At 52.0% G+C, this 23889-nt stretch overlaps 2 protein-coding genes across 9 annotated transcripts in view; both read right to left on the bottom strand.

The window, feature by feature from the left end:
- Window positions 1–1662: 1662 nt before the first annotated feature.
- Window positions 1663–5915, bottom strand: PLA2G1B (phospholipase A2 group IB). 2 transcript variants are annotated; one of them, XM_069795258.1, is made up of 4 exons: window positions 4821–5915; window positions 3348–3507; window positions 2489–2616; window positions 1663–1855 (listed from the first exon to the last, which is right to left on the bottom strand). In XM_069795258.1, the coding sequence occupies exons 2-4, from the start codon at window positions 3452–3454 to the stop codon at window positions 1734–1736; spliced, it is 357 nt and encodes a 118-aa protein (XP_069651359.1). In that variant the 5' UTR covers window positions 3455–3507; window positions 4821–5915; the 3' UTR covers window positions 1663–1733. The 2 variants fall into 2 exon arrangements, with proteins under 2 accessions (XP_069651359.1, XP_069651358.1); XM_069795257.1 differs by lacking the exon at window positions 4821–5915 and adding an exon at window positions 3580–4793.
- A 99-nt stretch (window positions 5916–6014) lies between these two features.
- MSI1 (musashi RNA binding protein 1) overlaps window positions 6015–23889 on the bottom strand; it is a 32088-nt gene continuing 14213 nt past the window's right edge. For 5 of the 7 annotated variants that reach the window (XM_069795250.1, XM_069795251.1, XM_069795253.1 and 2 more), the window contains 8 exons: window positions 19048–19096; window positions 16937–17019; window positions 16185–16302; window positions 14479–14559; window positions 13141–13197; window positions 10129–10197; window positions 9849–10003; window positions 6015–9346 (listed from right to left, as the gene is read on the bottom strand). In XM_069795250.1, coding sequence (XP_069651351.1) covers window positions 9305–9346; window positions 9849–10003; window positions 10129–10197; window positions 13141–13197; window positions 14479–14559; window positions 16185–16302; window positions 16937–17019; window positions 19048–19096 — 654 coding nt within the window. In that variant the 3' untranslated portion in view covers window positions 6015–9304. The remainder of the gene's footprint in view (window positions 9347–9848; window positions 10004–10128; window positions 10198–13140; window positions 13198–14478; window positions 14560–16184; window positions 16303–16936; window positions 17020–19047; window positions 19097–23889) is intronic. The other 2 variants (XM_069795252.1, XM_069795255.1) reach the window with 1 other exon arrangement.

Genomic DNA, 23889 nt, shown 5'->3' with positions numbered 1-23889 from the left:
CTAGAGAGTTCCTACTACAGGGAAAATTTACACCAAGTTTCTGATATGGTTCCAACTGCACCCCAGCTCTCTACCCTGCTTGTGATGATATAGCTCAGAAGTACAGTGTTTCTTCTAGATAGCGATGGTATTTTCTCTACAATGGGATTTATCATTTATCACGACAAAGGGATTTCAGTAACTTTTACTTAGGACCTTTACTGCTCTACAAACAATGATTTCAGAATCAAAGCTAGTGTGTTAGGACAGGAGACCTCATCTTGTGCTTCCAGCCCTAGGAATGATTCCTCTTAGCCGTATGATGGGAGTGCATCCAGGATCCTCAGGTTTTCTGTGGACAACCCCAAGAGCTCAATGTTTCCAGAAAATTCATGTACACAAACACCCAAGGAAAACTAAGTAACAAATATTGGTACAAAACTAGGACCCAGTCTGCCTTAAGATGGAGTATCCAGCTGAGACACTTTTTTTTTTTTTAAAAAAGAACAAAATGCAATATACCATCTTATCTCATTATCACTCTAATTCCCTCAAAGATCCAGTGACCTTCACTAGGAAGGCATTGCAAGTACCTTCAAATAAGGTATCAAGCCAGCTTCTTCCTTCTCCATCTGTTTCTGCTTTCTCAGAGCCCTCTCACAGATCCTTGGGTTCTGCTCCATGTTTGAGTACAGTTCACGCAGGCATTGCTGGGTGTACGACAAAGATTGCTCCTCAAATTCCTCTAAGGAAATCAGCTTGCAAAATGATATACTGAGGGGATACTCGTTGTCAAACTCATCCAAGATCTCCATTCTGTACCTGATCAAAGATGACAGGGTGGGATGAATGCTCTCCTTCAGCTGGTGGAGGCAATAGAGCTGTTTTCTGGTGATGAACCAGGACCTTCCTCCTGCCCTGTCAGCAATCAGGGGCATAAGCAGCCCCTGCCACAGGAGCTCACCAACACCCTCCTGAAAGCCTCTGCCAGTAAAACTGCCTCTGCAGCACGATGGCACCAAGTCTGGGCGGAAGCTTTGGCGCAGGACCTTGTCAAGACAGAAAAACTAGGGCAGATACTGTCCCTCAGAGGGGCTCCCCGCCCTCCCCTGACTTCCAGGCCAACATTACCTCTTTCCCTACAGCTCCTGACCAGCAACAGCACCAGGCAGGGGAAGACCTCCCCAGGGTAAGCACACAGGGGTCTCTCAGAGCAGCGAACAGCCAGACAAACGGCTCAAGCCCCTCAGATACGCACCCACGCGAGGGGCAAGCTGCGCTGTAGCTAACGCGTGGGCACCCGGAGGAGCAGTGCCTCGCTCACCGGGAGGGCGAAGGCAGGGCCGCCCTGAGGAGACCCAGGCGGGATGGAGCGACACCCACCCCCGCCTCACCTCAGCCCGCCGGCACTCTGAGGGGAGAGGGCGGGGCTCGCGCCCTCAAGGCAGGGAAGGGGCGGGGCTGCCCCGCGGGGCGCACCTGCTGGCGGCCTCGCGCCCGCGCCGCTTCCAAGGGCCAATCAACGAACGCGGCGGGCGGCGGGGTGGGGGGCGCCGCACGCGCCACAATGGACCGTGGGCAGAGGGGGCGGGGCCTCTCCTCAGCCTGGTCCCCGCCCTCCCCTCGACGCCCGCCCCGCTTTCCCCTCAGCGCGGCGCAGGGAAGAGGCGGGAGGCGGCGGGTGGTTGCGAGGCGTTTATTAGTGAGAGGCCGCTGCCGGCCTTTTGTAGCCCTGAGGGGCAGGATGAGGAGGACTAGTGGCAGTATTTCTCGGTGTCCAGCCTGTTGTGCTCGGGATTGTAGGGCGCCTTGGCGAAGCACATGGCAGCCGTGCGGTCGCAGTTGCAGACGAACATCCCGCACTCGTGGTTCTTGCCTGGAGGAGAGAGCAGGAGCGGTCAGACCCCGCAGCTCCTTCACCAGGCACGGCAGTGACTCAGGCAGGCAGTCCTGCTGCCGGGGTGTAGCCCTTTGCTGCCCTCAGTTTGGGGGTGTACATGCTTCTCCCCGCTAACCTCCTGGCCCCAAAGCTGTGTGCTCCGGCCCAGAAATCTCCTTGCTCCGGCCCAGAAATCTCCTTGCTTCTTCCTTCCCTGAAATTCTGTTTGCCAGCCTATCTGCTACTTACCTCTGTTCCAGAGCCCTGTAAAAGCTCCACCATTAACATTAGAGATGCTTGGCAGAAGCTGTGTAACGCTGCCTGGTTAGCGTGTTGATCTCTTATATACTGCCATTAAAGTACTACAGGGACTCAATCCCCTGAAGAGGGGACAGGCTTCCCTACGTACTGCAATACCATATATTTTAAGAAACTTTTAAGTTGTGTGCTATATGGAGAACATTCACCCTGGTGCCCGTGTGAGGTGCCCCGTTTATAAGAACCAGCTGCCCGGCAGGGACTTGCACTGCGCCCTCCTGCCGCAGAATCACGGAGCGTAACGTAGCTCCATTCCTTCAGAAGAGAGACTGGAGTAATGTTTGAAGTGGAGTGACATGGAAGTGGACTTACTGTTACATGTGATCTGCCCCTTGGAGCAGCTGAACCTGTACAGCTCTGTGTAGGGATTGTCCAAGATGGATCTGCATGCTTCTAGTTTACGTGCCCGCGAGTAGCACTCATCGTGTGCTTGACAGCACCTGGGAAACAGTGAGGAAAAGGTCAGAAAATACCAGAAATGCAAACTCAGCTGACCTGTAAGACATGTAAATACACTAGTATTGCTTTGACAAGGCACTGGGGAAAAAAAAAGATACTGAGTGATAAGAAAGCAGACACGAAGGACCTCAAAGGGACGCGGTTCTGCCAGCTAATGGTCCAAGAGGTGTCTGGTACACGTGTACTTACTGGAGCAGCTTCACAGTTGTCTATTGGGCACCGGGAAAGCAAAAGCCAGCATTTACCCTACACACCCCATCAGTGCCTGGTAGCTGAAGAGCTGACAGCCGACACAATTCACTGCACCTTGGCTATCAGACTTGTGTGATCTCTAAACTGCCCAAGCCCCTTCTTAGCATTTTGCAGCCCAGCCCTGCACACGTTGATGGTTGTGCACTGGGCAGTGTGTGCAGAGCTGCATCCCAGCTGCTGGCACGGCACTGCTGAAACAAAAATGCTGGAATGAGTGCGGTGTAGTTGCCACAGAAGGGAAAACAGAGTCGCTGGGATTATATTTTATCTTAATAATAAGGCATCAAGGTGTGATACTACACATCCTTTTTTCCTGGAATCAATCTTTGAGAGAAAGCTTCATTCACAGCAGCCAGAGAGTTTTGTGAACATTTATAAGCAGGGTCAGCTGAGACGAAGCAGGCATGCAGAACCATGCACAAGCAGGGAAAGAGGTTTGTAAAAGCAGAGTCTTATAAACCTGTCAAGCTCATCCACTGGAGTCCCACTGCCTCCCAAGCCGCAGTAGCAGCCGTAGTCACCGAATTCCAGCAGAGGATGGCTGCCTGGGATGGTGCATTTGATCATGCTGCGAAGCTCCCACACGGCCCTGGGTGAGACAGCAGCGCTGGCTGCGCCCACTGAGAAGAGATACAAAGGTTAGAGTTAGGCATGGTGTTACCAGTCCGGGGGGGTGAGTGCCACCTACGCACCAGACAGGAGGAAAAGCAGGGCCAAGGACTTCATTCTCAGAGGACTTACAGAGACATTGGTGCTAAAGAAAATGCAGCCCTTTATATGACAACCTCACCTTGACATGGGTATGAGATAAACAAGCCAGTATTTATGTTACTAAATGGAGACTTCTTCGATTGGAGGCTGTGGGCAGCAGGTTCTGACATGACCCGTTGAAGGCCAGTGGAATTAAAATCTACGAAAGCCAGGAAGGCAAATATTTGCTCTCTAGATTTTTGCTATTAAATTCTTTCAATGCTACTATTAAAAACCAGCCTGAAAGATCTGAAGACTTTTAAGGGCTCTCTACTAAAAAATAGTAGCAGTGTGGTAGTTATGCTGGAAATTGCTGGCACACAAATAACCACCCTACTAATACTGGCATCCTCTTTTTTATGGTATCCCACTTATTAATCCTGTACCTCTCCATGAATTGTCCTGTCCTAGTTTAGAGAATAAGGTACAGGTCATCCACTCTCCCCAAATGACCCTTTCGCACGAGCTGAACTGAGGACAGTTCAAGCTGTTTTTTACTTTGAAGCCATAGAGGAGAAGGAGGTACTACTAGGCAAGAAACAGGAGCCAAGCAACATGGAAAGCCTCTGTATCTAGCTTAAACAAGGAGTAGTGTCTGTTTTCACATGACCTTAAGGGACTTACACTGGAAACGAACTGGGCTTAGAAGTTTCAACATACACAGCAGACTTCAGTTGCTCAGAGACGGCAGTTTCTCTTTCTCCAGCACCAAAGCAGAACCCAGTTACGCCCTTTGGCTCTCTATTCCAAGGTATAAGGCCAGTTAGCAAGCCTTGAAATAAGATCAAAAAATGGGTAAGAAAAACCTTCCTGGAGTCAGCCAGGGGTTAAGTCCAAAATACTGCACTTACATTCAGACCCCAGAGGCTCTAACACCATCAGGGCTACAGGTTTGGCATTTTTACACACCCAAGAAGTAGATCCTAGACTGGTCACTTGATAGTCAGAGTGCATTTATTTCTAAAGCACCAAGCAAGCCTTCAGTTTTTGAGAGCAGAAGAAGAGGCACAGCCCACCTTTTCGTAACAGCCTAATATGCCAGAGTGCTTGTTCAGGAAACTTAGGGTTCACCACCCTTCAGTAGGTTCAAATGCATGTTTCTATAGGGGACAATGAGGACATCTTCCCCCTCATAGGGTGTGAAACTATGCCAGGGTACCCACAGTATCCACAGGATGCTTACATATCCATAGGACATCTAGTTAAAGGTAGACAGAATGGTTCTGGTTGTTCATCAGCACAACCTTTTTGATCTCTCACACACTCTCTGATCCTCTGGGATTCCCCACTCACAGGTTATCTAAAGCCAAACAGATGCTGAGTTACAGATTTGAGATTCTCATGTCCTAATAAAACATTGAACAAACATTAAAGGCTAATGCAAAGGACAGTCTGTACCACAGTTAGTTCAGAGAAAATAATTTAATCTTTTGCCCACAGATCAATCTGCTGACTTTCCCTTCAATATCCACTTAAGTGTTCTCTTTCTCCTTTGCTACTTTGGCCACCTTTACTCTTTTTTAAATTATTATTTCTCTGTTCTCTTACCTACGAACCTTAAGACTCTAAGGTTCCTTCTTCCTCGCTTCTCAATGTCTGATTTATTATTGATGTTGTGAAGAAAACTTCCAATAAACTGGCCTTTTTAAGTCACAGATCAAAAATACTGTCATATCTCGGATTTCGTACATTTTAATTCAACAAGAAGATCACCGTGTATGGGAAAGTGAGCATGTGAGCACCACAAGAGTGCCTCGTGAGAAACATCCCAGCAGGGTAAAGATTTTTCCACCAATGCTATTTTTGGTTTCCCCCAACCTGTGCTGCATACAAAGCCACTGGTCCTCAGTATGCTTGTGAGGACATCCCAACTTACAGCTGGTTCCTAAACTTACAGGCTTGAGCCTTCAATTATTTTTAAGACTTCTCTATAATTAAGACCTGCTGCACAGGGTTCCCTACTATTTCACACTGTTAGAATTCACCTTCTTCTTGCAGTGTTGTCTGTTAAGGACTTTTCTTCCCTTCCCATCTCTACATTTGGATTTCTTAGACCTAGCCTCCTTGGTCCACCATAGTCATTGAATCCAGAGCATCTGACCCAAACTTCTAAACACCACACTATCTCCTCCTTTCTTGAGCCTACAAATATCTATACAAAACCTCTGTACATAGAGAAGAGACACGATCTCTATTAAAGCCAGATCTGCCGCACATTATAAACTGGGCCGCTGCCAAAGTCTGGGAGCAGAACACAGAGTCATAGCCCTGCCTGGGGCTTTTATCCTAATGGCAGGATGCGACTCCTGCCAGGTCCAAGTTCACCTGAAATCTCCTCCATTTGAAAATCTCCCACTCCCAAATAATGACAGAGAAGGACAGTTTTCAAATAATTTATTAGGAATTTAAAACTGAAATCTGGAAAAAGGGTTACAGGTGTGGAGAGAACAAACATTGGAGTGTAATAACTTACTGGCTTAAAAACACAGCTTTATTTCTTTTAAAAAAAATGCCCACCCTGAAACCGGAGCCCCAGCCTCCAGGCAGTGGCAGCACTGGCCAGAGAGTGAATCACAGCCCAGCAGCAGCACAGCTGGCCTTGGATGTCTGGAGGGGGCACGGAAGCAGTTCAGCGCATATACCAAGAGGGAGGAAAGCGCTGTCCGCAGACCCAAATTTGAAGTATATAGAATAAAAATAAACCCAATAAAATGCAGCTCTTCTTTAATTAGGAAATATTTAAAAAAACAGACATACAGACTCTTGTCTCAGTAACAAAAATTATTGCTTTGTGTTTTCAGTACTGATCTGTTAAGTACCCTCTTACCTAAACAGAACTCTCCAAACGCATCGCCCAGGTCAGGACAAGCTCCGGCGGACGGGGGAGGTATGGAAGAGAAAAAGGGCCCTGTGGGCACTGTGGCCCTCCTTGTCCTTTTCTAAATGCCCCTCTCCCTTACAGGGGCTCAGTTTGGGGGAAGAGAGGGAATGATTTTTAAAACTTAAGATGAAGCTGTTATTTCCCTGGGAAAAGAGTTTGGCTGCATCTTAATAAAAGGCTTAATCACCCCCCTTAACAAGGTCTTTGGTTCACTGAAATCCAGACCCAAACCTGCCCCATGTACTCCTGCTGGAGGCTTCTCCTGGCAGAGTGCTTGTTAGCAGGGGCCTGGACCACGCCAGAGGAAGCCCCGGCAGGTTCTGGAGAAGGGACCAGATCACCTCCGCACAGGACAAATTCCCACAGTCTTCAGAAGACAGAGTAAAGCAAACGGGAAGCTGCAATTCTATAATTCAAATAATCCCTGAGAAGCCCTTAACCCGCCCCCAAATCACCACCCTAATGCTTTTCTCCCCCGTTAATGACTCCCCAACCCAGCGCCCTGCCCTTCAGAGAACAACCACCCAAATCTCCCCCTGGCCCTGGCCGACACCCCTTCCGATACCCTCGCCTCCGGAGGAGGATCCCCTTTCCCAGGAAATCTTGACGCAAGCGATAGTGTTTGGAGAGTGAATTCCTTTCAAAGTAACCAAGACAAGCAATGGCGGTAAAGCCCTTTACCTAAAGCCAAACCAGAGGCTGGCACTACGGAGCCCAGTGATGGAGTCTGTACATCGAGCAATTGGAAGCAGCTTTAACCCGCTCAGCAAAACAGCCGATGGCCGGTACGTTTCACCCCCGCCCCCCCCCCCCCCCCTTTCATCTCATCAGAGGTCTTAAAATCTTACAGTAAAAGGTGTACAAAAAAAGAACGGAGTCCTGTCAGGATTCTGCTGGAGAATATTGCTCACGCTGCGGCACCAAGTCCAGGACCTGGAGCTGCTCCTTGGAGCCAGGCTGCAGGCAGCAGCCAGGTTCAGCTCGCGATATTTACATATTATACAGGAGGAAAAAGAAAACCCCACGTAAAACTAAACCTAGGAAAAAAAAAAAAATCTTTCAGCTGTAAGGATAGTGTTTTTCACTTAGCAAAATATACATTTGTTTTGTTCCATAGCGATGTCCAACGTTTTCGGATCCTTGGAGTTTCACACTTTTCAAAGCCTCACATTTACAAAACAGAAACAATTAAAAACAGTTTCTTTAAAAAAAATAGAAATACATCAGTTCCTCTCAGCCTTTGCTCTCTCTGTGTCTCTTTCTTCCCTTCAGAACTGCAATCTTGTTACATACCGTGCTTTAAAAACACTGACGACAACAACAGAGTTGAAAATATTCAAAACAGTTTCAAAGCCAAATAAAAATACTCCTCAATAAAAACTACCTAACACAATCACAAAGCCAATTCATAAAATATGTCTACTAGCTCGGGAAAGAGCAAACAACAAAAAGAAGGGGTAGCCCCAAAAAAAGATAAAAAAATAAAATAAAAAAAATAAAACTAACAGCTAGTAAAATAAATAAAAGAAGAATCGGTGGGCTGGGGGCAGGGAGGGGGGAAGCGTAAACCGTCGGTGGTTAGTAAGAAAGCGAGATGATCTCCTTGGGTTCAGTCCAGTGTGGTCTGGTCAAAGGGAGAGATCAGGGCAGGGCGGCAGGAGCCTGGCAGCCAGCCGGCAGTGTGCAGTTTGATTCAAGAAAAAGGTAACCTTGGCTCATCCCCCGAGGCTCACCAGATCCTCCAGCCGCTGTCCTCGGTTAGGTCACTGGGGAATCTGCGGGACACAGCAGGGGAGGGAAGGGACAGGATCTAGAACAACCAACAGCTTTTCTCTTGGGGTTTTCTTCAGGTGTGATCCGACAGAAATACTCGATACCCAAACTTGCCCCAACACAGAGTTGCTCTGCATCTCGCTGGCACAGTGACGGGGCATAGCAGAGATGCTTCCATCTTTAATGGCAACGTGCGGCCTGGGAAACAAGGCCCCACACGCCATGCAGCCTGCCTGCCTGGACCTGTGGCACTCCTGGCCCCCGGGAGGCCTGTGACGTAGTGGGGTCCAGCCGTTTTTCCAGCACTCAGCTCAGTGCAGCCCTGCCAGGCTGCCATGGGCTCCTGTCTGGACACTGTTCCCTGCAAGTTTTTGCCCTCCTTTTTGAAAAGCTGGTTTGTTTGGCTTTTTTTTTAATTTTAATTCTAAGCCAGCTAACTTCAGCCATGTTTGCAAAGCAAATGGAGACCATCCACCTGTTCCCTCTCAGGCCCACCCGAGGACCAGAAACAGAACTGATCAGATTCAGTTTTTCCTTCTGCCCTTCTCGCAGGCAGGAGAGGAAAAACCTCGCTCCCCAGAGACAGTGTCTCAGCAGCTGTGAGAAGAGCCAACTGCATGGAGGACACTTCCCCATCCACCCAGGTGAGCCAAGCTTGCCTCTCAGGATCACCACTGGGTTGTGATTCTGGCCAACGCTGCAGACCTTTCCTCTTTCTGTCAGTGCTCCCATTTCCTTCCTCTTTGCACCCAGACACTAAGTGACCTCTCCACAGCACTCCCAGCCTGGGGACCGTAAGGTAGGAACCCAACCTGCCAAGCCTCTGGTGCAGAAGAGAGCCCCAGGCTGGCCACAGGACTCCTCCCGCAGGCTGGGTCAGGCCGGCGAGCCTCACAGCGGCATCCGCAGTTCCTGCTGAGAGCTCAAGCACAGGGGCCAGCTCAGAACTTCACTCCTCTCATTACCCGTTCCTGTTCAAAGCTCTCTTACCTCCTGCCTCCTGGTCCCCAGCTTCAGTGATACCCATTGGTAAAAGCTGTTGCAATCAAGGGACCCTGCGAAGAAAGAGTTAAAACCCCACTCTTAAGCAAACAAAAGAAAAGTAAAGGAGAACTACTACCACAACAAATTCAGTCATGGCTCAGATGCTGGGAAAGCTGGTTTCAGTTGGAGGTGCCAAGTCTAAAGACCGCATCACCCTGCAGGACACTGCATCAGGGCCAAGATGGGCCCTTGGAAAGTCTGGGCCAGATCAGGCAAAGGTCTGGATATCAGGACCTTGAGCGGGGTGGTCAGGGAGAGCCAGCAGAGGCCAGGGATGCAGGCTTCAAGTGAACTGCTGCATTCTGCACTGGCCGTCTGTGGTCTGGGGCTCAGCAGTGGCATGGCACGTGCTGCGGTGGGTGGCATTTCTTAACCAGAAAGCAGGCTGTGGGCTGAGAGGGGGCTGCCCACTGCTGCTCACCTCCATCACAACGTGAAGATACAGCCCCTTCCCCTGGCCATGCCACTCTCCATCTTCCTCCCCCTGCGCAGACCCCGATGGGGAACACTCACCCCTAGGCTGTGGCCGAAGCCGGTGCTCGGGGCTGGACTGGCAGCGCTGATGTAACTGCTGACCCCTGAGTCCTGGTTGGCGGCTCCGTAAAGCTCTGCCATCGGCCCAGGGCTGGTGGTGCCCAGAAATCCACCGGTGCGACTGGGGGTGGAACCTACAGGAGGCAGCAAAACTACGTAGTGAAGATCCCAAAAATGCAACCCCGTCCCACCCCCCTCCCGCAGCCCATCTCAAACCACCATGACAGGACACCGCGCTGGGGAGGAAAGTGGCAGTTACCTGTCCCTCGCACCACGGCCGCCGCGGCCGCTGCTGCCGCCATTGGTCCATACGCAGTGAGAGGGATTGCTAGAAAAGAAAGAACAGGCATCTCAGGGGCACTGTGGCTACACGGGAAACTCCTCAACAGTAACGTTCATTTCCCGCTGCAAAATACCAGGCCCACACAGACGTATCGGCTTAGTGCATCACACAGGACATCAGAGGATGACAATAGGGAAGTGCACAGCCCTGCATTTGTTAGTATCCTTTTGCACAGTGAATATCCGGGGACACTCACTAGCCATGCTCTGCTAAGCCCACACCCTGGAGCAGCCGAGGGCATGACGTGGAAGAGCTGAACCAGAAGTGGGCAATTTCAGATGTATCCTGTCGCTACTTAACTTGCAAGATGCAGTTAACCTGAAGCTACAGATCCAGATTTTGGCTATAAATGTGGAGAAATGCAGCAGCTCAGGGACAGCAGCTGGCAGCTCAGCATCCTGAGGCTCAGCCCCTCCTCTCTGTCCCTTGGTACTATTCTTGAATAACAGTTTAATAGCCTCTTTCTCCCTATTTCTCTACTCAGCTCAAAACACACCAACCTTCCCACTCTGAGTTTTGCTCCTGAACCGCTCAAACCCTTGCTGTTCATTGTAGAAGAGCAGGAAACATATACCTAGGGAGCAGGAACTAGAAATGGCTTAATTAAACCAGTAAGTCTTAATTTATATGTAGCAGTTCTAATTCCCAACTCTACTGCCACAGGCATCCAGCCCTCAGGGCAGGAGGCATCTAGCCAGTATGTTTGTCTTTGCCCTTAAAATGACTGGGTCAGCATTTCATGCTTGAATGTGAAATTCACTGTGATTCTGTTTAGAGCACCATAAAAAGAGGTCAGAACAAATCAATCACGTTAAGGCTGAAACCCAGACTAGCTTATAAGGGAATATTTAGTAGCAGGCACCAGCCTGTTTCAAGCAAACGTCATATGAGGCTTATATCTGGGTTAGGTGCTCATTACAGGCCCTGGGCCAATGTGAGCATGTTGCTGCTTCGCATCACCCCCAAAGATGCTGTTTCAGGGAGGAAAGGCTGCTGGCAGCCACCCTCCTGCCCTATCATTGCTTCAAGTCCCTAACACACTGCTGAATGAATGTGGTTTTACTGAGAAAGGAGGCCAGGTCTTCCAAAAAAGACTCCAGTTCTTTTTCCAGGAAAAACCCTTCTTGCCTCTGCAGTCTATCTACTGAGACACCAGGTTTGTGTTGCGATAACAAAGCACCTGCATGTTAGCTCCCTGCATGCTGGAGCAATCATCCCTGCTTGTGCCATCCCCTCATCTCAGTTCCACTTGCCAAGCCCATAAAGCGCAGCCCATTTACGCGCACGCATCCACTTGAAGGCACAAGGGCCCTCGAGCACTGCACAGCTCGCTGGGCCTTTGTAGGAACGAAGGGGGCCCTGCCCTTCACGGGACCAACTCCAGCCTATACATGGGAATCGCAGCTCTTGGCCTAGCCAAGAGGCTGCACAGTGACTGTTTAACAGTAGGTAAGCGTAATGGCAAGGGAAGAATGCCACGATCCCCAGCTGGTACTTCAGCGAGACACTCAGGACTGTAAGCTAACATGGCACCCAGCCAGGACAGCAGCATTAATAACTTCTTGTTGTACAGAGCCCTGGTGCACCCCAGCCGCCAGTGACAGCCAGGCCCTGGGAGATTCACCTCCACTAGGAAAAGGCAGAGTGTAGCCAGGGGTGGGCCTTGGAGGGAAAAGCACTTTTGCCAAGTGACCAACATTTACAAATTCTATGGGTTTTGCTGAAAAACACACATGTAAATAAACAACCGGACCCACATCTCCTTTGCTTGGCAATCAAAAGGCTCAGAGGTGGGGGTCAGGTGCTTATGCAGTTGCATACATGGTGTCAGGGAAGGGTTTTATTAAGAGGGAGCTAGGCTTTGGTCTCCCCCTACCTTCCTCAGGGCAATTTGTTCATTGGTGGCTGCGAACCTCAGCATCCTCAGGAACTGCAATTCCCTGAGGATTGACGTGGTTCTGTGCTACAGAAAGCCCCTTTCAAGCCTGTTGGTACTGATAAATCCAGGAGAGCTTCTCAGGAAGCTTTTCCACACCCCCATTGCAGACATTCAAACCCTGAAACAGGTGGAGGCAAGGAAGCGCTGGAGAGGAGGAACACCACAGAAATGAGATGGCACATGGGGAGCAGGGTGCTACACAAAGCTGCTTTTCTACAACAAAAACCATGGACACAACAGAGCTGGGGAAAACATGGCCATGGAAGGGAGAGTAGACAGAAGGAGCATCACCTAGAGAGAACACTCTGCATGTAACCCAGGGGCTGAGGATCCAGAGGGTATTTGCACTGTGAGGACACTGAGCCAGGACTAGTCTCTGGAGAATGGTCCTCTGCCCCCATTCCATTCCACAGTTCCCTACAAACACTGCAGGACTTTACTGTAGAGTCCCACCACACTCGCTTCTGCCCAAAAATTCCGTGTTGGAGTAGCTGGGGGGCTGCACCACCCAGAGCAGGGAAAGCATTCCCTGCAGCCCCTCCTGCACAGGGGAACGGGATTAGAGAAACCAGGAGTGCCCCCACACCCTCTCCCTCCTCCCAGCACTCCAAGTCTTTGCAGCAGCTCAGGTTAAGGTAATTTGTAGACCTTTGAGAAGTCACCCTGCTCTCTGCAGTTTTCCATATCTGGTTTACCCCCAGCCTGGGGCGAGGAGCTAAAAACAAGGCAAGCAGCAGGAAATGCCATCTAAGGATTACATGCCTTCATTTGGTATGACCTGCATTGCCCTTCTCAGAGGCAATACACATAGCTCTGCCTCTCCATCTTTCCAGCCCCAGCTTTGGATGGAGCTCGTACAGATGGAAGAGGAAATAAGGAACGTTTCCAGTCTAACTGCACCTGGCTGTGGAGCAGCAACACCACTGGAACAGCCCAAAGCCCCCTTGTCCCCTTCCAGCTTGTGAGTTTAGGAAATGAGCAGGACTGACCTGTGAGCTCAGGGAGGACGGGGGCACTCGGGAGAGGGGTCCGCTCTACACGGAACTCTAAAAACGAAATGCAAGACAGCTTAGGAACTCGTCAAATGCCCCGAGGCAGACCCCACAGAGAGACGGCAGCCGGGGTCTGCTGGGGGAGCAGCCTGCAGCCAGACTGCAACCAGACCAGTGTCTTCTTTAAACTAATTTATAACTGGTGCTGAAAGGTGCTGGACTCCTGCCCTGGAGACTGAAAGGATCCATTTATCCTTAGAATAAATCTGGCCAAGGCAGGGCAAGTGCAAGCTTCACTGCGCAGCCTCAGGTCAGCCCTGGAGCACTGCTTGGCAACCCATCCAATCTGACCTCTCGGCTGCCACGCCAGTGGGTGCTCAGTACGTCCCACACTCATCTGGGCACGGGTTTACAATGAGGCACTTGAAGCCACTATGACTGAGACCCATAAACTGGATTCAGGGATAGCTTCCAGACAGGTAGGAGGCAACAGCAACTTTCAGCCACAGTCAGCCTGGGCTCGCCTCAGGCAGAGGAAACTTCCCATTCCCAGCCCCTAACATCAAGACTTCATATATAAACCGTCACACTGAGGGATGGAGTAAGGAAGGGATGCTCAGAGTTGCCACCTCTCTAGAAAATAGCAAGACAGTATTTTCCCTGAATGTGCTCTGCCTCGTTCCCCTGCCTCGCAGAGAATGGGAGGGAGAAGAGGCCCCAGAAAGCTCTGAGCAGCTGTGGCACAGCAGGTTCCAGCCATTGATTGCAGAATCCATGTTCTGAGCACATGGCGGGATTGAGAGCTTGAAACCACCCAGTTTGCGGGGGATCTGCAGCCCACCATCCCAGCAGATGCTTTCTGGAGTCTGTGAGTGGTGCAGGCGCTGTTCAGAACACAACTGTAGCAATGCAGGCGCCTGCGTTTCGGGTGCCTAGGAGTTCCCTGGACCATGGAAAGCCATGTTTTAAAATTCCATACTACTTTCAGAGCGGTGGCAACTCTGGTAAAGAGAGACAGACAGACACAAAGGCAGCGAGACAGGCAGAGCTGCAGGGGCCCTTCTGTGTCACAGCAGCAGCCCTACGGAGGAGGCTAACATAAAGGGCGTCAGAGCAGCCTTGGGCTTTTCCTGCCACTGGAGTGTGAGGATAATCCTAATGAAGGACAGGCTGTTCCCACCTATTCCAGGGCTTCTCCCCTCCCCCTTCCACATCCGTCTCCAATTTAAAGAAAGACCAAACAGGGGAAAGGGGCAGAACCTGGGTCATGGATCATGCCAGGGACTCCCGTTACCTGAAGGCAGACCAAAAAAACGAGCAGGGAGCACCACTCACCAGGGAACTGGTAAGTGTAGCCAGGTGCAATGCCAGTGTAACTTCGACTCGCGTAGGTGGCAGCTTGGAAGCCTGGATAACCTGGGGGAAGAGAAAAGGGCTCTGTTACTGCAAGCTTGCAGGGTCGATGTCCTTAGCGCCTGGCTGCTCATGAGCAGCATGACCATTAATGTTAGAATGCTCGAATAGGGCTAATAGCAGAAACCCCAGGAAATTGCTGGGCCGAGTGCACAACGCATGCAAATCTGCAGAAGAGTTTTAGCAGGCCCATTTAATTTTTTCCTCACTCCAAACATGTAAGGACATGGACATCTCCTTCTCAGAAACTCATAGCTCTGCAGACTAAGGCTTTCTGATGCATCAGCTGGATTTACAAATAGGAGGAGATCAGGGAGGTGGGGGCATTTGAATGGCTGAATAGCTCTGAGTCACTTTTGCACTAGAAGTGCTGGCGAATGCAGGCAGAGTGCTTCTTCCTGGCGCCGGGCAGGACAATTCCTGCCGTTCCCGGGGAAGCTGACCACCTATACAGTACAAGCCTGTGAGAATGCAGGGCATTGACTCAGAGATGAATATTTGATTTGAGATCTCCCAAGACATGAGTACATGGATTTCTCGGTGACTCAGCTTGAGCCTTGCTGCTTTAAAATTCAGATGGCTTAGAAAAGGCAAAACCCAAAACCACAGGCTGCAGATTTATTTTCCTTCCATAAGTCAAGAGAAAACATTGGGGAAAAAATGCCCTTTTTGGGGTTTTGTTCAGTGACTAACTGCTACTCGGCAGGCTTAGCAAGGAGAGCCAGGCTGAGTACACCCTGCCCAGCAACACCAGCGATGATCCTGAGCAAACAGTGTGCTCTTGGGTCAGCTCAAGCCCAGCTAGAACAAGTGTGGGGAGCAAGAGAAGCCAGGAACAGCAACTGTACTGGAAGCATCATGCTTGACTCTCAGATCCAGGCACAAGGGTTTGTAGACCTCGAAGTGGAAGCTACAAAGGACTTTTTTCTTTTTTTTAATCTTTTATCTGAACACATTTGCCTTAGAATCATTGGTAAGACATGAAATCCAGCCTGCTTGTCACCAATTGCTCCTTACAAGACAGTCCCACAGTAAGTGTATAGTTTTCCTTGCAATACCAGATACTTGCTGTCCCTGAGATGGAGGAAACAAAGTGAGACGAAGCTTAACTAGAACTTTAAGGGCATTTTTACAGTCTTTAAATGGCAGTGAGGACATCTATATGGACCGCTGTTTCAAGTGAAAGCTCAGGGGTTCTTTAATCATCTGATTCATCAGAAAGCCTGTTCAAGTATGGGAGGAAGATGCCTGGGCACAGATCACTCCACACTCAGTTCAGCTATGTAGTTACATCCCATTGCACGAGAGGCATTAAAGAATTATAGTCTATATGCTATGGCACCGTGGGACCGTTAACAGAGCTGCAGAGGGCCAGAGCTGCCCAGCACATGGCTGCGCCCGGCCAGCTCCGGCTGTCACAGGGCAGCGGTGACAAGTTTGCAGTTTTTCCAGGTGCCACCAGAGGGCAAGTTGTGATCGCAAACAGGTCCCGGCAACCCCCCACAGCGTTCCCGGCCTTGCACCAGGGAGAGCTGCCCTTGGCCGCCCTGCCTGCTCTCGGAATAAAACCTCTAAGCTGCTGCCTGGCACGACCGGGAGCTGGGGAGGAGATCTGTCCTTGGGCTTACCCAGCATGCCGATCCCGAGCATGAAGGCATCCATCCCGTAAGGCATGACTCGGGACCGCCCTCGCGCCGAGCCCGTTGGGGACATCACCTCCTTCGGCTGAGCTTTTTTACACTCCACCTGCCACAAGAAAGTAAGGATTAGGATCGGCTGCCACGGGCACAGGGCACTGCCACAGAGCACACAGAGGCAGCAGCTGGGCTGCAGACCAGGCAGGACTGCCTGCCGTGACAGCATTCCTCAGCCCCGGCCACCGCCGACAGCCCATTCCGCGGTCCTTCCCTAGCATCCCTGCCTCTGGCCTCCACACTGCCAGCCTTCCGTCTTGCTCTGCAGCCACCACAGGCAATGGGGAGCTCAAACGCTGCTCTTCTCCTCCTGGAGCTGCCCTCGATGCTCTGCCTGGCCCTGCACCACGGCCTCAAACCCTAATTTTCCTCATTTCTGAATAAAGGTTAAACCTGCCCCCTCCCAGGCCACCAAGAGGTTTCACGTAGCTTCAAAACCTCCAAGTACTGCACAATTCCTCGTTACAGTTAGCTCTTCTCCTTGAAAACTCAGTATTGTGCTCCACACTGTGAGCTTCTTTCCCAGACTGGCTGCTGTGATTTTGGGGAAAAGATTCAACCCAATTCGCCACTGCAGACAAAAGTGTGTTGGGACCCAAGTGCCTTACACCCTGCCCCTGTTCCACTGCCCCACTGTATCCTATACCTCTGTCCCTTCTCCCCCAGGTTCTGCCCCAGACACTCACCATTTTGTTGTTGATCTCATGGAAGTGGATTTCACACACTTTTTCCACAATGTCTTCACTTTCAAATGTGACAAACCCAAACCCTGAAGAAAAGGCAAAACTCCTTGAGCAGGTCAGAGCTCTGTGCAGTTTGCACCAGCTACCCACATCCTTTTAGTGGCAGGAGAAGAGAAGGATGGTACAATCAGCCCTTTCTAAAACGGCTGTCACTCATCTTCCCTCTCTAGCAAATCCTGCTTTTATGCACAAGAACAGGACCATCCCCTTATAGATTGCCCTTTCCTCCTCATCCTGTACTTCCCAACCTCTCTGAACTCAACTGCTCTCAAAACCAAGTTTGGGTTGTTTTTTTTTTTAAACTTTGCCATTTGCAAGGCAAACCACATGGCTGATAAAGCTGGGGAGGATCCCAGCAGACGCTCACACAAAGGGAGTCGGTGGAGAAATGAACAGCTGCTTGCCAGGACATCACCATCCTCGCTAAACGCACTCTACCAGCAATAACACCCTGCTCGTTTCCTCAGCAGTCACCGGTCATTAAGGCCTTGTATAAGCAGGCAAGTATCAGCAATGCAGTCGTACAGAACAAGACAGATAGACACAAGCAAAGCGATTTGCAAAGTTTCACCAAAGTAAGGTTAGTATCTGGGGTAAGACAGGACAGCGTGTTCCTGGCCCCTGGCCCACGCTCACACCTCCTTTCTCTCACCAACCCCTCTGCTGACAGTTCTGGCAAAGACCAACTCGGGTGGGCAGACTAAACTCCTCTCAGCTGACTGCAGCCGCTTCCGGAAAACTGAGGCAGGTGGGAGGATGTCTTTAAGCTTGCCTTACAAGCAAGATGGGATTAAGCAGAGCTTTCTGCTTTACGGAACTAGCCAATTCCACGGTGCTTTAAAATAACTTTTAGAAACAGATGGGGATCTGCTGCCCAGAACCCCACTTCTTCCTCCATACTGCCAGAAAAGTCTCTCTCCATAAACTCCTCCATCTGTCTGTGCCCAGGTAGTTACACACCATTCACCTCAACACCCACAAGCGGAGGAGCTCGGGAGTTCAAGAACAAAACACCGATGCCGAAACCAGTCCTGAGCCCCATCAGACCCCACCAGGTCTAGTGCGCCCTGGGCAGAACTCCACGTTTCCAACATAGTGGCTGGCAGCTCTCCCTGCTCCTTCCAAAACCCCCAACAACTCTTTAATTGGACTAGTGACTAGGAGGCACCAATGGAGGAACAGGGGTTAACACTTCTTCCCTTTTAAGATAAAGCTGGAACAACATTCAAGGCCAGGCAATCAGAGTAGATTTAATGGCTCTAGAAAAAAAGCAAAAACCTGAAGGGCACATAGTGTAGCGAGAGCAGAAGGGAGCGTTCCCTCGCTGATCCGGGGGCAGAGGTGCTTGGAAGTGCTTCAAACAACACACAGACATGAGAGTGGCCAAGCACAGGGCTGTTACTGGGCCCAATTTGAAAGACGCCAAAGCTAAGTTTGCAGGTTAAGTTGTTGCCAATAAATCTCCGAGCTGGTTCAATGCTAGTGTCGAGCCCTGCCACGCCACCGGGTAGTCGGTCTGAAGACTCACCGGGAAAGTGGGAGGCAGGAACGCCCATGGGTGGACTGGGTCCGGATAGCGCAAATATTACAGCCTTGCTCCCATCCTGTAACCGGGCTGCACCAGCAAGACTCGGGTAAGAAAAGGTGACCTGGGAGCGCAAGCGGGCTCCAGGCCGAGGAAGGGGCAAGAAGCAGGCACTCTTCAGGCTCTCGTGTCAGCTTTCCCAGAGCTCAGATTACTCGGGACAAGGTAAGACACACACTGCGAGCTGGAGCCATGGAGGAGGTAAGCGGGCAGGGGAGGGGGCCATCTCCTCTCACATATCTGCAACTCGGCGAGTTTACAGCACAGGAAACGCACTGGACAAAAGCTCTCTGTGCTGCAAGGGACGCTGGTAAAGGATGCAGATGCAAAAGGATGGGGCGACTGGAGGCAAGATAAAGAGCAGCTGCGACCCGCGTCCCCTGCTGCTGGGATACTAACCCCTCCCTAGGCAAGGCAGGAGGCAAACCCTCCGCAGTTCCCTGTCCTACGGCCAGAAGACCGCTCTCACCTCGGTGCCGGTTGGTTGTCTTGTCGAACATCAGCATTGCATCGTCCACCTGCAAAGAGAAGGGTGCCGGTCAGATTATTGCTGTTGCCACGAGCATCCTCTGACACATTTGCGCAGAGCTTCCCACGCCTCCCCAAACCTGAGGGGATCGAGATGAGACCTCCTATCCCCAAGAAGGAAACGGGGTGTACACACACATCAGCTATCACACCAGGCCCTTCCTTCCCCAAGCCACAACCAGCACGGTTCCCCCCACCAGCCTGGGGCAGGTGCTGCCGAGCTGAGCCCCCTCGGCCCGGCCCCTGGCAGCAAGCGACCCCGATTGTTTGCCTGCGGCTCCAGCCGGGGGGCAAGGAGCAGGGAAGGCATTGTTCCCAAATCCCGGCCTCAAAGGAGAGGAGAATTAAGGGGGGGGGGAGAAGCAAAGCTGGAGAGGGGAGAGGAATAAGGGGCCTCCCAGCGACAGGGGAAGCGGAGGCCTCAGACAACAGAGCCTGCCTGGGAAAGCTGGGAAGCGCCCCCGCCCCCACCCCAGAGGAGCCTTTCCTCTAAGTGAGGTTTCCCACTGCTGGAGGCTGTAATTAGAGCAAATTTACTGCAAGGCCTGAGCAGGGCTGCCTTCCCGGGGGGAGGGGCGGCCGGATCCCATCCCCCAGCCGGCCTGGGGCTGCTCTCCTCCCCGGCGAGCACATCACCGCCTGGTGCCACTTTTCCCCCCCCCCTCCATCTTCCCACTGGGTGCTGCCTTGCAGAGACGCATCTGCACCGCTCCGCAGGTCAGGCCGAGCAGGGTTAAAAAATACACTTCAATCCCCTCCGTGTAAGCCCCAGTGTAAACCTGTCCCACTGACCCATCCCTCCTCTCTAATACCACTGCCTTAATCCGATTATGAAACTGGACGTGCAAGTGCTCAGGGGAGGCGGCAGCAGTCTCCGGCCAGCAGCTGCCCCGGCCCTCCTCCTCCTCCTCCTCCTCCTCCATGTGAGACAGCCGCTCCCCGAGCAGCCAGCCCCGCACGCCCCCAACTCCGCAGAAGGATTACTCCCTTGCCTCGTCCCCGGGAAGCATCTGCGTGGCTGCCTTCTCCAGAACAGCCCACCGGTGCGGGCAGAGCGCTGCCCATACCCTGGCGCAGGCACCCACTGGCTTTGCTCGTGTGGAGAGCTCAAAACCCATGTCAGGGAAGGGAGAGGGCTCCCAGCCTCAGCCCCCCCAAGGACAAACTGGGACAGCCAGCTCCACCTCAGTGCCACAAGGATGGAAGGAGCCCTTGCTAACGCTTCCAGCGCCATCACGAGCAGAGAGAGATCATCTTTGATGCCCTTGGGCTTTTCCAACATGTCCAGCCCACACGAGCGAGAGGTGACGACAGACAACCTGGCTCCTGCTCCTCCTGCGCTCTTCCCATCCCGGCTCAGCCTCCCTCGGCCAAGTCAATGGACACCTGAGAACCGTGCCAGGCATCCAGTCAGAGCCACGGGGGATGTAAGACTTCACACAGAGCCAAAGCAACTCCTCAGCAGCTTCCCAAGACACCGCCACAGAGCTGGGGCCTGACAGCAGCTCATCACGCTGCCATTCCCCATCGCCGCTCGCTCCTGTGCCTGCACCATTTCCCTTCACGGTGCCAGCACAACTGTGACATGCTGGGGGGAAACCTGACATGGCTTAAAAATATTTCAAGAGGTTTTACTGCCTGTTTTTCTTCATTTTTTAAGCTAGATGCATTCCTCCATCCAGTTCACAAAAAGGCTGGGCACAAAGCTGTCCTCCTCCCCACTAAACACTGGGACAAAGCTGTGTCAACGGCACTCTGTGGTGGTGCCACTCCCGAGGACTTCAACTCGGGTAGCTGGAGCCCACAGACCAATCCATCATGACGAGAGATGGGCACGGGAGAGAAAAACCCAGCAGGGACAAGCACAGCCCAGCTCCTGACTTGCTCTGTCCGACAAGCCCCAGCAACAACCTCTTCTTCACAGAGCGTGGAAAGCGGGAGCAGCTGCAAGTGGCAGAGCCCAGCACACATCCACACACAAAACCACCTCACAGCAACGTCCCAGGCAACGGCTGGGCACTCCCGCGGTGCTTGAGCACTCAGAGCCAGGAGACATGCAGCCCATTCTTCCCAAACTGTACTCCTTACAGTTCTTCCCAAACTGTACTCTGCAGCCTTCCTTCAGCTGAGCTTTTTTTCTACATTTCTGCTGGTGCTTTGAGATCAGGTGTCTACCCAGCACCCCAAAATGTACTCATCTTGCAAAAAACATATTTACAATAACATATGTACTCTGTTTGAAAGCTGATTCGTCATGAACTACATTTAAGATACCTAAGTGTATACACACGTAACATGAAATAGTCTCACCCCACTCAACCCTAGGGCCTCAACTCTGTGTATGGCTACAACTGGTGTTTTTTATTGCCAGCAAAACCTGCACATAAGCATCTTCTTGTCTCCTTCCAAGGCAACAGGTGAGATGAGTTGGGTGGTCTCAGACAGCACACCGCCAGTGCCATGAGGTAAAGCAGGGCCCGGCAACCCAGGGCGGGCGCAGAGGTAGTGCTGGAGCCTACAAAGGCCTGCAGGACAGGCTGCAGACCGGAGTGCACTACGGAGCCAGGAGAAAGGCCTCACCTGCATCCACCGGGAGCAGCCATTTCCAGCACCCTGCCCAGGGTGTCCAGCCTGTGCCCCAGATCCCCCCTAGCTCTCACCACCACCCCTGCAGCTAGGCGAGGGGATGGAGACCAGCTGCCTCAGCTCGCAGGGCTCCCTAAAACCCAGCACTACCCGCGCAGACCCTCGCACCAAGCGCTGACCGCTGAGGAGGTACCACGGCCGGCTCCCACCAAAGACCAGCCCCAGGCAGGGACCAAGCCAGGCCTGCACCGACTCCGCAACCACAACCAGGCATAAGTTGCAGCCCCCCCGGCGGGCTGCTATTGTGGAGGCGAGGCGAACCGACACCCCCCCCCCCCCCACCCCCTTACTCCCGCCCTCCACCGCCGCGCCGGGCCCTTCCCGGCTGGGCCGCGCCGGGCCCCAACAAAGGCGGCCGCCGGCGGGGCCGTCGCCACGGCAACGCGGCCGCCAATAGCAGCTGCCGCCCGGATTAGCGCCGCGCACAAAGCCGCCCCGCTGCGCCGGCCCCGCGCCCGCCTCGCCAGCGGCGGCGCCCTCACACAGATCGCGGCCTGTGACGGCCTGCGGGAGGGCACCCGCCGGGGGCCCTCCCGCAGGCCGTCACAGGCAAATCGCCATCGCACACACGAGGGACTCACACCGCAAGGAGAAAGGTCTCACAGCCAGACCCCTCCTGCACACACACACCCCCCCCCCCGGCCCTGCTTCTGGCGGGACAGAGGTGCCGCCATCTTGTCTCACCCCCCCCCCCCCCCCCCGAGGGTGAGGGCAGCAGGTCTGGGCTGAGGCGGGTTGTGAGGGACTGAGGGGACAAGGAGCCAGGCGTGTGGTGATGCAAAGGATGGGGGGGTGGAAAGGGAGATTTGGGGTCTCCAGAGGGGCAGGAACAGAGGTGCCATCTCCAGGCAATGCCCACTGGTTGGCAGAGACAAAAACGGGTCAACTGCCCGAGAACTGGATGTAGGAAGAGCGCGTGAAAAATAGCACTTGGGAGTTTCAGAAACGCCCCAAGTTCATTTTTAATAGGGTGTGGAAATAATCTATGATCATAACCGTACTTTAACAAAGGCTTTTTGGCTGGGTGAATTGTGTTTCTCCCCAGTCTCCCCCCCCTTAAATAAATATTTGTTTCAATTCTTTAAACATAGTCAAAGAAGCAGATCACTTTACTAGAAAACTGTTTAGCTTAGTGGTCAAGGCTCTCTCCCAGGGAACTTTTTAACTTGCTGGTCCAGGCTGCAGTTATCCAACATTTGAGGTTAGAAGTTCAAGGTTTGTTAATTTTGAGGAATGTCTTTCGCCATGTTTAGCCACAAGGGTCAAAAATGTCAAGGCAAAAAGAGGGAGTCCCAAGAGCAGTGACTCTTGCTCTCTAGGTGTATCCTTCCCAAGGCACCCTACCACAGGAGACTATGTCTTTGGCAGGTACTTGGCAGTTTGGGAGTAGGTACCACACCCCTGAGCCTTAAATCCAAGCTAACATGACCTCCTCTCAATTCTCTCTCCAGCAGCTCTCTCTAGCTTTGGAAAACCAAATGGGAGTGGAAGAAGGATAAAGGCTTTGGGCTCAGTGGAGGTAACGCATTCAGAAAGTGAAAAAAGGTTTGTCCCTGAGGAGGAAGCTCTTCTAATCCTCCATGGATTTGCCACTGCTGAGACCTCCTGCAGAAGGGCAGCAAGCAGCACCTTCCCGAGAGGAGGAGACAGGCCCTTCTCAAACCAGCACCTGGTTTTGACGAGAGTGGTGTGGTGGTGACAGGAAGGAAAAGTGACAGTCACAGGTTTCAGAGAGAGACTCCACCAAAGCAGCCCTCAGCCTAGCCAAAGTATTCAGGTGCACAGATATGAGGCATTTCATACCAAAACAGAATGCAGTACAATCCACCTGGCCTTGGCCAAAAGGGCTGATTTTTTTTTTCAATGGCTTAGTCCCACTCTAACATCTTTCAGTCTTCCTGGGACAGTCATAGGTGTCTGCAAAAGAGGAAGTCAATGGCAGCCTCATGAAGATTTAAAAAAAAAAAAAAAAAAAAATAATTTCCAACACAAGTTTGATGAGAAATGTTGGCTGCACTTCCACATGGGCAGATCTTGAAGAAAGTTGTAAATATTCAAGCAAAGGCTTTGCAGAGACGGGCATCTTCCACCTGAACAGCAACTAAAGATGGCTGGCTGGTCCTAGAAGGAACCATGG

The sequence above is a fragment of the Haliaeetus albicilla genome, chromosome 10, assembly GCF_947461875.1.
Source record: "Haliaeetus albicilla chromosome 10, bHalAlb1.1, whole genome shotgun sequence".
In the NCBI taxonomy this organism is placed as follows: Eukaryota; Metazoa; Chordata; class Aves; order Accipitriformes; family Accipitridae; genus Haliaeetus; species Haliaeetus albicilla.
Note: the sequence above shows the minus strand (reverse complement) of the source record. Positions and strands in the feature narration are given on the sequence as shown.

Coding starts and splice junctions, on each gene's coding strand:
- PLA2G1B (XM_069795257.1), bottom strand. CDS start 3,613: ATGAAGTCCTTGGCCCTGCTTTTCCTCCTGTCTG. Junction 3,508..3,579: donor CCTGCTTTTCCTCCTGTCTG/GTGCGTAGGTGG, acceptor ATCTCTTCTCAG/TGGGCGCAGCCAGCGCTGCT. Junction 2,617..3,347: donor CCAGTGGATGAGCTTGACAG/GTTTATAAGACT, acceptor ACTGTTTCCCAG/GTGCTGTCAAGCACACGATG.